The sequence below is a fragment of the Delphinus delphis genome, chromosome 4, assembly GCF_949987515.2.
Source record: "Delphinus delphis chromosome 4, mDelDel1.2, whole genome shotgun sequence".
In the NCBI taxonomy this organism is placed as follows: domain Eukaryota; kingdom Metazoa; phylum Chordata; class Mammalia; order Artiodactyla; family Delphinidae; genus Delphinus; species Delphinus delphis.
In genome coordinates, this window is record NC_082686.1 from 65011656 (window position 1) to 65025200 (window position 13545).

Consider the following 13545-nt stretch of genomic DNA (forward strand, 5'->3'; position numbering starts at 1 on the left):
CCACTCTGCCCCTAGGTTTATCCTCTGGGCTTCCGTTTGCTGTGACCAAGGGCAGGAAGAGCCTTACCAGGGACCTTCAGTTGTGCTTCATCACCACCTCCAGTCTGCCCTCGGTGACTATGGGGCCTCAGTTCATCACTCAGAAGGATGCAGTCTGTATGTTCCATACCCTAAAGAACTGCTGAAAGTTGGTGATGAGACTCAGGCTGGCTTTACTTTTTTTTTTTCTCCTTTATAAAATTACTGTGATCACTGAACTGAATAACCAAACTTCTTCCATGGCTAAATGATCACATGGCTTGGTTTGGGTGCTCTGGAACACGAGAAGGCGGGGCACGGTGGTGTGACTTAGCTCTGCTGTGGAACTTGCAGCAGCAGTCTTCATCCCCTGCTCCTAACGAGTTGTGATGTTCTCAGCTGTGTCCTCAGCCTGTGGGAAACCGTGAAGATGGCCAAAGATGACTCCACTGTTCGTTGCTTCCAGGGCCTGCTGATTTTTGAAAATGTGATTATTGGTGTAAGTAATGAGTATTTTCCAGGAAATTCTGCTCTTCCTGTAACTATGATTTTAGATCAATCGAAAGTGAGAGTTTAAAGGGAAATAATGATATAATGACTGGTTCCCTACATCTTTTCTTCCTTTTAAGAAGTGTGTTAGTAAAACATGCTAACTAGAAGTTAACTATATAAATAATCCTATATAACTATGTAATATATCAAAAGACCATGTGGGAAAAAAAAGAGAGATTTCCCTCCCAACTTTACAACACAAGAATCTAAAAGCAACCACGCTAACCACAGTCAGCGTCCAAGCACTCTCAGCACACACGCTTTGGTGTGTCTTTCCTACCCCTCCTTGGTTTGATTTCCACAGCCTCCACTGTTAAGGTTGTTGGGGACAGATGTTTGCATCTTCCTGTGCTGGTCACACGGGGCGGGGGTGGGGGGGTGGCAGTACTGGGATGTAAGGGTAACTCAGAGGCCAGGCTGCGTGGGCACAGTGTGGTGAGAGCACTTAGGAGCCAGGATCACTGGCTCTGGGCCCAGCCCTGACTATGGCTCTGCGTGACTCCGGACAGGTCATTGCCTTTCAGGGCCAAGATCCTTCATCTATGAAATCCAGGGGGCAGGAAAGATAACCACCAAGGTTCCTCCCAGCTCTAATGTTCCATGGCTCTCTGGCACAGAGAACATGACCAGGACCAGTTTAAATATTACAATCCAGGAATATGGACAGTGGGCAGTGGGAATGGGAGTGAGAGATTATCTTCGTACAAGAAGTCATTGTTTGAGCGGTTCATGCCCCAGGGGTTTTATAGATGGTCTGAAATTGTCTGGGTCTCCTGACAAAGAGCGAGAAGATAGAGCGAAACGTGGAAGGAGGCATGAAACCAATATGTAGGATGGAAGGAGCTGTTTGACTTCCTGGCAATGAGGAGTTTAAGTCAGTTGCTTAAAGCCTATGCAGGGGACAGAGTTAGTCTCTCTTAGCACCACGCCTCTACTCCTCTACCCCTTTCCCAGTGCCGCTCTCATGGCCGCCAGCCTGACAGAATCCCCTCTGCCCCCAGATGTGCGGCATCGCCCTGACTGCAGAGTGCATCTTCTTTGTGTCCGACCAACACAGCCTCTACCCACTGCTTGAAGCCACTGACAATGATGACATCTATGGGGCAGCCTGGATTGGCATGTTTGTCGGCATCTGCTTCTTCTGCCTGTCTGTCCTGGGCATTGCAGGCATCATGAAGTCCAACAGGAAACTTCTTCTGGTGGTAAGACCTTAAAACTCTCTACATTTCTCTCCTGGACCAATTTAGATGGATTGTTTCTTCTTCCCTGAGCACAGTGCTTTGGTTTTCAGTGGGGTAGGAGGGAGCACAGAGTGCCAGGTGAGGAGGGAGTAGAGGGGAAGACCCTCCCTGCAGTGAAGATTATCCAAGTGGGGTCAAAGATGCTCTCCTCTATGGGAAGTCCAGAAGAGTCCAGCACAAGAGAAGCTGAAGGGGAGACACCTGGAGGTCACCTGTTGAGTATTTTCCAGATCTTCGCTTCTCTGACTAGTGTCTGCATGGGCCCAACAGATACAGCCAGGAGCTACACAGGCCAAAGGAGAGACAGTGAGAACTCGATAATTAGACTTTTTCTCTTGAGAGTAAGTAGTTTAAAATATTGTTTTAATAGTAATCAAGTGTTGATATATTAGGATATAAATCACAAAATATGCACGAATTTTTAAGAGAAAGCATGAGCTTTTGTAGGCATTTTTGAGCTCAAGGCTGATGATGTTGTGGGATGGCCTACACTTCCCATTTCACGCATTCACTCTGCTTTTCAGGGACCCTAGAAACCCATGCTGGGTGACATGTAGAGAACAGCTGCAGCTCCCACCTTCCTGTGGAGGCTCTAACTCTGTGCACCCATAGGGAGGCTTCTGCCCCAAACCTCAGACAATAGGTTGTGCCCTGCCTTTGCAGATGGGAGCAAATTTGCAGCCAGCCGGGCTAAGAACCCTCGGTGTTGGGTCTAAACTTCTACTCCCTTCCCCCATGCTCAGGACAGCAGTTTCTCGCCCTGTGATGGGGCCCCATCCTCACTCCCTACCTGAAATAACTCTCCTAGCCAAAGGCTGCAGGACCTGAGTTCCACCTTCATGGAATGAGTCCAGCAAGCTAAGGTGCTTGTTGGTTGGAACGAGTCCAGCAAGCTAAGGTGCTTGTTGGTTGGCTTTTCCTGTGAACTAACATCATCCTGGTACCTAGGGAATGTAGAATGTTTACATTCTCTGGGTCTTTAGTGTGAGTTAGTTCCAGGGCAAAAGAACCCACTTTTTCAGGGTGGGGTTAAGGAATGCAGGGAAAGGTAAAGAAGGGGCAGGTGTCCTTAGAGACGAGCTTCAGCTGCATCCCAGCCTCACTCTGGGCCAGTCACGTGTGTCTCGCACAGCCGGGAACATCCTTCACCACGCCTGGCAAAGAGATGGAGCAGCGCGCCCTCCACGCGGCTGGAGGAGAGAACACCTGCACCCTGTGCCTCCTTGCTGGAGCGTCTCTAAGGGGCTTCTGAGCCTCTTTAAAGGGAACCAGCAAAGCTCTCAACAAAGAGCAATGCAGCCGCTAATACAGAGGGAGGCAATGTTATGAGGCCTCTGAAGGGGTTCCTCCTGTTAACTGAGAGAGAGAGAGTTAACAGTAGCCAAAGCCTTTTTCTGGGCGGAATGGTTAGGGCAGCAGAGGGTGCCGCTCTGAGAACCGCCCCTGCCCAGGGAGGGAGAACCGTTTGCCCTGCGCTCCTCCGCTAACACCGTCACAGCGCCCCTTCTGCAGAAGAACCCAAGCGCCATAAGCGTATGTGGAAGGCTGAGGACAGCAAAGACAGGACTCTTGCAAATAGTCCCCATCCCAGCTTCGGAGACCATTTGTCCTTCAGATATTTGCCAGCCATAAACGGGGGCAGCGTGTTGTGGAGCCGTCACATGTGCATGCGCACTCTACCACACACACACAGCAACAAAACACACAAGGCGCTGTTTCCCTCAACTGACCTGATGCAACTGGAGTGGGAGTGAGTGAGAGAAGATGCCGGTGAAGAGCTGTGTACCTGGAGGCTGCCTGCGCCTCTCTCATAAGACTGGACGTTGCCAAGAGGGAAGACGGATATTAAACACAGCCCTATTCATCGTTGACCTCGGTAATCCTCAATTCTCAGTAAACCGTAAAGAAAATGTCTCCCAATGAGACGGGAGTTATGAGTCTCTACATAGTGTGTGATACGCTGATTCTCTTGCCAGCCATTGGACGAACACACACGCACATACACACACACACACCAGTTCATTCTCTTGTATGTTTTTCCCAGTTAAAATGGAAATGCAGGGTACTGAACTGAGAAAGCTTTGTATTCAATAGTTGTTTGTTCTCTGGGGAAAGGAGAAGAGTTGATCTGATTAGCACCTAGCACCAAGTCTGGCTCTAAGCAGCTGATCAACGAGGGTTTGTTGAATAATTATGTAAATGGTCAGATAATTATATTTAGGTGAATGTGCTGCAGAAAACATAACAGTTATTTGTAAAAACAAAACAAAACAAAAAACTCCCTTTGGAGGTAGATGTAATTCTTGTATTCCATTTGTTTCCCTTCTAGTATTTCATTCTGATGTTTATTGTATATGGCTTTGAAGTGGCATCTTGTATCACAGCAGCAACACAACGAGACTTCGTGAGTACAACCTCAAAAGACAGAGCAGAAATGACCATATGAATCATCATTACCATCATAACACTACAATAACTGACACATATTAAGCCCTTACCCTATACCAGGCATTGTAATATGCACATTAATAATAAATATATAATTTTTCTCCTCATAGTAACCCTATGAACTAGGTATTCATTTTATAAATAAAAATAAAATGAGACTTAAAAAATAAAGTAACTTGTCCAAGGTTACTCAGCTGGTAAGTGAAAGTGGGATCCTGAATCCAGGCCGTGTGATTCCCGGGGCCCAAGCTTGCACCGCCGTGCTCTTCACTACTCTGCCACAGTCACTGGCCTTCCACTGGGATGAGCAGTAATCCACCACATCTGAGACATCCTCCCATCCAGCACCCTGCTTTCTCTCCTTTTTTCCATTCCCTGGCCTAGGCCACCCCACAATGCCTGTCTACCCTTATCTCATTGGAATTTCTTTGGAGATGGGGGTCTTCTCCCTACAAGGGGGACTTCCGCCACCCAGAGCAGCCCTACTCCCACCCCCAGCCCTACTCAGTGACTCTGAGCTCAGTTTTACTCCAGGAGACAATGTTCAGGGACCCCAGCAACATGCCGAGCAAATCACTTCGCCTCCTTGAGGATTACTGTGCTAACTCTTCCTCTTGTGTTGCCTCCTCCCATAATAGTTCACACCCAACCTCTTCCTGAAGCAGATGCTGGAGAGGTACCAAAACAACAGTCCTCCAAACAATGACGACCAGTGGAAAAACAAAGGAGTCACCAAGACCTGGGACAGGCTCATGCTCCAGGTAATGCCTGCAGTCCTGGGGAGATGCCATTTGGTACCTAAACCAGTATCCAAGGGCATATGGACGGTTAGGAATGAAGTTAAAGTGTGGGGACCACTGCCTCCAAGGGGGCTTCCTTCACAAAGTGACTTGACATAGGCAAGTTCCTCTATTCCTCTCATTTACTGGCAGGGACTAGGGGGTGTACACATGACTCAGTGGGACCCCTAGATCTATATTTTATTTTAAGCCATGATGTTGATTAGCTTCCATTTATAGGAGTAATGACATTGGTAAGAAATTTAGATTAATCACACACTCTGCCTCTTAGAACTCAAGCATCACTTACATTAAAAAAATGTTGCCTCCGGGCTTCCCTGGTGGCGCAGTGGTTGAGAGTCCGCCTGCCGACGCAGGGGACGCGGGTTTGTGCCCCGGTCCGAGAAGATCCCACATGCCGCGGAGCAGCTGCGCCCGTGAGCCATGGCCGCTGAGCCTGCGCGTCTGGAGCCTGTGCTCCGCAACGGGAGAGGCCACAGCAGTGAGAGGCCCGTGTACCACACACACACACACAAAAAAAAGTTGCCTCCACCCCACAATGAACTCAAGTGGCAACTATTGTCTGCTTTGCTTGTTTAGTACCTTTTCACACCTGTGGGCTACTCCTGTTAGGGACCAGAGGCTATGATTTGATTTGATCACCTGTTTTCCTCTAACTGGCAATCATAAACTTATATCCACATTTACCTCAAATACCATCAAAAGTACAAGTCTTTCAGAATGCCCACTCTCACCCCTACGCTGCTGTATGTGAATTCTCATCCCTGCATAAGCCCTCGTGTGACACAACTCTCCCATGGCTCCCCCCCGACCCCCTCCCCACCCAACCACCTATGTTTCCCAGTCCATCATCAGCAAACCCCCTTATAGCCTCCACCCCTTCTTTGAACTCTCTCTTTACCCTCTATCTTCTAAAATTTCCTTCATTTAGTCTAATATTCCTGTTCTATAGTTTTTTTAGCCCATTAGGACCTCCAATCTATTGGCCACTTTTTCACTTCCTATCACTCTTCTAAGTCAAGTTTTTTTTTTCCCACTATGTTAGCAAAGAACTAAGCTTTTCAAATGAAAATGTGAATGCTCACACATTTGAAAATCCACTTACCAACTTTATAAAGCCCAGTCTGAAATAAGTCTGTTTCAAACTTAACCATTTCCCCCCAAAATGCTCAGGTCAAATTACAGAATGATTATTTTCTTTGGTGAGATATTTTCCATAATCCAGTGGCAAAACAGGACATGCTTTTAAGATAGTCACTTTATCACCAAGTTTGCTGAATATATTTATCTTAAAAGTTGAGAGATGCAGTAGTATTTATTTCTTCCCTTGAAACATTTTAGCAGAATTTATAAACTGGAAGGAAAGTGATGTGAATTGTGTTTTATCCCCTCTCCTCAATTCTATCTAGAGTAATATGAGCTACGTGTTAAGTGATCTTCCTTTCCTATGTAGAGGCAGAACCATGTGCCACTAGGTTTTGGTTATTTTTTCCAGTTTATTTTCCCCCATTATAAAAATAATACATAATTGCTCCAGAAAATGTTAAAAATACAGAAAAGTAAAACAAGAAGAATTACTCACGATTTCTTCACCACAAAAATTTTAATTTTCTGATTCTCAATTTGCTCATATGTAACATGAGAATAATTATAACTCTCTCACATTATTGTAGCAAGATATTCGTACTAATAATGATTAACATTTTTTAAGGGTTTACTATGGGCCAGGCATTGTGCTAAACGTGTTAAATGTATTGACTAATTTATTCCTCACACAGCTCTGTGAGGTAGGTACTATATTTGTCCCAATTCAGTTAAGGAAAATGAGACTTAGAAAGTTTAACTTGTCAAAGGCTACAGAGCTCATTAATGGCTAGTAAGGTAATAAATGTAAAAGTATTTTGCAAACTCTACAATGTAATGCCTTAAAAACACCTTCAGCTCTCATTAGGGGATTTTTAGTAAATGTAAGATACAGTATAATTTCCATATCTTCTTTCTCCATAAAGTCTCAGTTGCCACCTTGGTGGCTCTAGCAAGGATTATGGAAGAGAATTTTGTTTCTCTCATGTGCTGACAGGACAATTGCTGTGGTGTAAATGGACCATCAGACTGGCAGAAATACACCTCTGCCTTCCGGACTGAGAATAACGATGCAGACTACCCCTGGCCTCGTCAGTGCTGTGTTATGAACAACCTTAAAGAACCTCTCAACCTGGAGGCCTGCAAACTAGGGGTACCTGGATACTATCACAATCAGGTGAGTCCTTGCTTCTCCCAAGACCTGCCAGGAGGTTTTTCTGCTGTTTATGAAGAAAATACTGGTTAACTGTAGGTAATAGTCTCTCACTAAGGAATTCTGCATCCTTTTTCCTAAACCTCATGTTAACTATTTCCTTCTCTGTTAGTTAAATGTAAGTGCTAATCTAGGGCTGATCTGGGAAAATTTACATTTTAATAAATGAACAGAACGCGAGAATTGCAATAGCAGAATCCAATTTTGTTTAAATGAACACGATTTGTATAATGTATAGAATTAGTATTTTGAAAAGTATTTATATCAAAGATTTGCTCTATTTTTGCAAAATGTAAATTGAAAGGGATGATATACAAAAGGAATGTTTTGCCAGTTCCAAAACAAAGGCAATTGCTGAGGGTAGATGCAGTAATGGTACACCCACCCGCCTCATTCAGTGGTAATGTAGGATCGTCTTAATAAAATAATTAGATAGGTGATTTGGGTAGAAGCTAATTCACATACAAGTGGTTTTTGAAAAAGTGTTTCCAGCCTGATGAGAATGATATGATGATCATGAAAACAAACATCAATTGAGTACTTATCAAATGCCAGACACTGCTCCAAGTACAAAACAGATATTAATTCATTTAAGGCTCCGTGGGTAGTGCCACTTTGATCCTTATGTTACAGAAGAGGAACTGAGATACAGAGATGCTAATAATTGCCTTGCCCAAGGTCATGCAGCTGGTAAATGGAAGAGTCAGGATTCAAATGCTAGCAGCCTGGCTCCAGAGCCCAGACTCTAAACCAAGAAAGAACCTGGTAATAATCCCAAAAAGCCCTGAAGAGAATCCTCATACACTTGACGTCAGCCTCTGAGATGCTTCCACTGCTGTGCATTACCACTTTGAGGAAAGCTAGTTGTGTGCCAGTACATTAAATAATTGAGAAATGCCAGACTCTTTGGTCTTGCAGGAAATAATACAAAATGCCCTTTCAGAATGAACGACACGGCACTGCTGGTCATCATGCCACCCCTGGAAGGGTGCCTGGACTAGGATGGGTTGCATTAATCTGGAAAATGACATGGGAGTGATATAGATTATTCTGCAGAATTGTTCAGAGCGACCCTCATTTAGCCTTTTAGCAACATTGTTTTGGTATCATTTTAATTAGTTATATTCAGACTGCTAAAAAAAATTAAATTTATTGCCTATAATCACAATATGCAATATAACGATCACTCTGAGGAATAATAAACTGCTTTTAACATTTCAGCCTTGGAACTAGTCCATGCAGACGTATCTTGATTGGATTGTAATTCCATACAAACTGTATCGTATCTTTGAAAGAGACCAAAAAGGATGTTTGCCATCAGATGATTGGTTTATTTCACAGCCACACTATTTTCCCTCACACATAGAACATTCTAGTAATAAGGGACACTTTTGTCACACCCTCCCTAACAGTCCTTGGACTCACCACGTCCTCTACCCACTATCTATACCACAACTACAAAGTCATGTCACTGAGCAGTACTCCCACACCAAATTCCTGCATCTTGAAATTCCTCTCTGTCCCTGACTCCCTGTGCTCCTACTTTCTCAATCTCACTCATTCTTCACCCCTGACATAATCTCTTATCTACTCATCCTTCCTGCTTCTCCCTACCCTGGTCTCCCAGATTCCCACATGCCACCATTCTCTCCGAGTTACAGGTCCTGCTAATTCTCCTATAACAATCCTTTTCCACAAAGCAAAGTACGCCACCTCAGTACCTCATATACTTTACTTCTATTATTGCAGTTGATACCTTGAAATATAATTATTTGTTTGCAAGCCTATTTTTTCTATGAGTCTCCTTGAGGACCATGCATCCTTCAATTCTGTATCTTCAGTACTTAGCATAATGCCTGGCACAGAGAAGGCATCAATAAATGTTTGGTGGGTGGGCAAATGAAGAGGTGAATGACCCTTTTTCACATCCAAATTGTAGCTTTGCGAGATCTGCAATGCACAAAGAAAGGCTAACAAAACTAGGGAAGTTGTCACAAGTGTAGTAATAATAGAAACCCACCAAATGTTACATAGCATGTCAGACGCAAATATATATGTTCTTACATCATGGTTCATCTGCCCCCAAAATGCTGTGTGCAAATTCTAATCACTACACCTCAAGAGCATTATGATGGAACTAAAGAAGATCAAGGTAGGCGCCACTACAATGAGAAAAAAGCATCATGAAAGGCACTAAATGAGAAGAGGTGAAAAACTGGGGCTTCTGTCTGTGAGCTTCATGAAAGCAACACCCATTTCTGCCTTGTCACAGCTGAATGCCCAGCCCAGTGCCTGGCACCTGGCATAAGTGGGTTTTTATACATATTATTGGACAAATGACCACTTCCCAGGATTGTCAGGGGGATCAAATGAGTGACGGATATAGGAGTGTTTGTGAACCATCAAGTGTGTCACAAATAATATCCTTGTAATTATTACTTCTTATCACATTCCATTCATCCTAATCAGGTGCCTGCTTTGTGCCAGACACTTGCTCTAAGTTCTAGAGATTCAACAATGAACAAGATAAAATCCCTGCCCTCGTAGAGCTTGCACTGTAGTATGGGAGACAGACCACAAACAAGTTACCAAACCAATACACAGTAAATTCCAGGTAGTAATAAGTGCCATGAGCAGAAATAAAGCAGGATATAGAAAATGATGGGGGGAAAGGTATTTTTCTCTATGGTTGTCAGGAAAGGCTTTATTAAGATGATATTTGCACAGGGTTCTGAATTAAGTGAGGAAAGGAGACCCTCGCTTAAAAAAGATTGAAGAAGAGAGTTCTGTAAAAAGGAAGCAGCAAGTGCAAAGGCCCTGAGGTGGAGGCCCTTAGCTTTTTAGAGGAACATCCGTATGGCAAGGCTGGAACAAGTGAAGGAAGAGTAGGAGGCAAGCATGAATCTAGATTTTGTAGGGACTGAAGCTTATCAGATTTGTGGGGAGGGGTTCTCCTCAGGAAAAACAGTTTAAACTACACATGCAAAACTAGGTACAGGACTTTGAAATGGTCTTGCGAGGAAGCAGCCCTGAGCCCAAGCTCATTAGCTTTGCAGTGAAACAACCTCCTCTGGTGGCGGCTGGGGTCACAGAGAGAGGCAGGGCCGTGTCATACAGCACCTCGTAGCCATTGTGAAGACTTAGAATTTCATATTAAGGGTGGTGGGAAACTTTCAGAGGGTCTTGAGAAGGAAGGTGAAGTGATCTGACATGTTTTACAAGGATCCCTCTGGCACTGTACAAAGACTAGTAGGGCACCGTGGGTGGACTCGGGCCTCAGGGAAACCAGCCAGGAGGTGATTGTAGGAATCCTGAAGTGAGGCCGTGGTGGACCAAGGTGGTAGCAGGAAGTAATAAGTGTTTGGATTTGAGATATATTTTAAACCCAAAAGTGTTTGCTTAAGAGAAAAACAGTTAAGGATAATTCCAAGATTTTTCATTTGAGCATCTAGGTGAGTGGGGGAGTCAGGTAGATGGAGAGGTGTAAATGGGGGAGAAATCAAGGCGTATATAGCAAAGGCAGGACATGCAAGTGGATGAACCAGGGACTGGGGCAGGGTTAGAAAGGATAGAACTTCAAGTGGCTACCTGGAGACCCTGGGCGGGGCCTAAACTTCAAGGTCAGCCTTTCTAAGACATTTCTCTCTGGATCTCAGTGTTCATAAAACCAGCCTGGTCATGGCATCTCCTAGGCATTCCTGTGATTCCAAGGGCTTTAGTGGAGGTCGCTCAGATGGCAGGTCTAGACCCATACGTGTGTATCAGTCCAGTACTTTGCATAGAGACTAGAACAGAATGTGCTACATATAAAACATACCAGATTATGGCATGCATGAATGAATGACTCGATGAATAAAGAATGATTCACTCTCTCGCACGCACCCCGTGGCTCTTCTACAATACTATAAAGATATGTTGAAATATGATGTCAAATGAGAATTTACGAAGCATGGTATAGGAGTTCCTTTAATGACTAAAAAATAAAGCCTCTAATTTTCACTAACTGGAAGAACTTTTATTGAAAAACAAATCAAAAAGTGACCCTGCCCTCAAACACCAAAATCACCAATAAAATCTTTGGGGAGAGGAAAAAACTCAAATTTTATTAAGAATACTTTACATTGCCACATATTCAATATGAGAAAAATGTTATGCTAAAATAGCAGCACCTCGGTTAGATTGAATGCAAAAACAAATAAATATGATATAGAATAGTTCTTGATAAGGATTATTCCTATAGATTATTCCTATTTCTTCAGTACAGCACAACAACCTAGTTGTCCACAGGAATGTAGAAATAGCCTGGTTATGTTAAACTGGATGTTGGGGTGACATTGATTCAAATCAGCTTCCCACCCATCTCTTACATCTCTTTTCTGGTCCCTTTCATGTGGATATGGAATCGCCCACTCCTCTAGGGCTGCTATGAACTGATCTCTGGACCAATGAACCGACACGCCTGGGGGGTTGCGTGGTTTGGATTTGCCATTCTCTGTTGGACTGTGAGTATTTCCCATCACATGTTTCATTTCTGGGAGGATAGTGATAAGGAGAGACCTTGAGATTGCCCCTGGTTAACCCAAGCACGCTAGACTGACTAGAAAAAAAGCTTAGACCTGAAGGCTAGTCAGGAAGCTGCTGGCACCAGGGCAAGGACAGTGGATTCCCTCGGGAGGTAGGGCGTGAACTTCCCCTACCAACCAGATCCTTCTCTGGCTGACTGGGATGCACTTGTGTGCTCCTCCATCTCTCCAGATCTCATAAATTCATTTCAAGTAGATATCAAAGACTGTCATCTCTCTAGATGCCTCCTCTAACCTGCCTCCCTCCTTCCAAAGAGCTGCCTTCACTAGTCTCACCTTGTTCTTCTGACCACTTTATGCGATGCACATGCAGCAAGAGGGTAGAATGGTAGGTCTCAGCCCTGAATGCACATTTAAACCTCATGGGGGAGCTTGGGGGACAAAAGCATACCTGAACCCCAACCTCTGAGATTCAGATTTCAGTTGATCTAGGTGCAGGACCCAGGTCTTTTTTTTTTTTTTTTAATTTTCCAGGTGATTCTAACTTGTCAGGATTAAGAGCCATTGCATTCAGGAAGCAGTCCCAAACTTTTGATTTCAGAACTCTTTTACACTCTCTCAAATATTACTGAGGACTCCCAAAAGCTTTTGTCTATGGAGGGCTGTATCTATTGATATTTACCCTGTTGGAAATTTTTAAAAACACGTGTTAATTCATATAAAATAACTATAACAAACTAATTACGTTACTATTAACAATATGTTTCTGTGGGAAAAAAGTGACTATTTTCCCAAACAAAAAGATATGAGAAAAGGGGAAGTATTTTTTTTTTACATTTTTGAAAATCTCTTCAATGTCTGGCTTTAATAGAAGACAGCTGGCTTCTCATATTTCATCTTCATATAATCTGTTATAATATGTTGCTTACGTTGAAGGATTTGAAAGAAATCCATCCTACACGCTGATATGTAGTTGAAAAAACAAAAGTGTTTTGGTAGCCTTATCTAAAAATAATTGTGAATATTTTCCTTTGGTACTACACAAAACTTGCTAAGTAGTAGTTTCTTAAAGGTTAGTTGCAATATGAAATCTGAAACTTCATCAAAGAACTTTTAGGACTCTGTTACATTAAAATACATTACATTGGTTTGTCTTGCAGTTTGCATAAATATTTACCCATTCGTGATTCTAGAACATCACGCATTGGTCATTTGGGAAAATATTGGTTCACTGTGTGACAGGATGGACTCAGAGTCACCTCTGCCCCTGTGATGATGCTTAAGGCAAGCTCATTCTTAAAAATCCAGTGTCACCTGAGCCTGAACGAACCTCATATCATTTTTCTGCAAGTACCAGATGTTTCTAAAACAATTCCTTATTTATTTTTCTTTTCCTTTGTATTCTAGTTTTGGGTTCTCCTGGGTACCATGTTCTACTGGAGCAGAATTGAATATTAAGAATAAGTGTAACCACCATACCACTCCCCACAGTGACTCTGGATTTGGTGCTGGAACTCCTAATATTCCACCTCTGTGCTCCCCGGGAAATTATGCACTCTTCCTCAAATTGCCAAGTCAGTTGGTGTGGAGTTTCTTTAGGTTCTTTAGGCTCTCAGACTCCTGAAATTCTTACCACTAATGATTTCACCCTGATCTAGGATTCTGCA

The 13545-nt window shown here is 43.5% G+C and overlaps 1 protein-coding gene across 1 annotated transcript; it reads left to right on the top strand.

Moving 5' to 3' along the window:
* The first annotated feature begins 448 nt into the window (after positions 1–448).
* UPK1B (uroplakin 1B) lies at positions 449–13336 on the top strand. The gene is made up of 7 exons (XM_060009901.1): positions 449–517; positions 1572–1772; positions 4141–4215; positions 4898–5020; positions 7140–7319; positions 11774–11857; positions 13286–13336. Exons 1-7 carry the CDS (start codon positions 449–451, stop codon positions 13334–13336), a joined length of 783 nt encoding a protein of 260 aa, XP_059865884.1.
* Positions 13337–13545: the final 209 nt, after the last annotated feature.

Excerpts from the sequence above, each read along its gene's own strand:
- UPK1B (XM_060009901.1), top strand. The coding sequence starts at position 449 with ATGGCCAAAGATGACTCCACTGTTCGTTGCTTCCAGGGCCTGCTGATT. Across the intron at positions 1,773-4,140 it reads ACAGGAAACTTCTTCTGGTG|TATTTCATTCTGATGTTTAT; the intron begins GTAAGACCTTAA and ends TTTCCCTTCTAG. Across the intron at positions 5,021-7,139 it reads GGGACAGGCTCATGCTCCAG|GACAATTGCTGTGGTGTAAA; the intron begins GTAATGCCTGCA and ends ATGTGCTGACAG.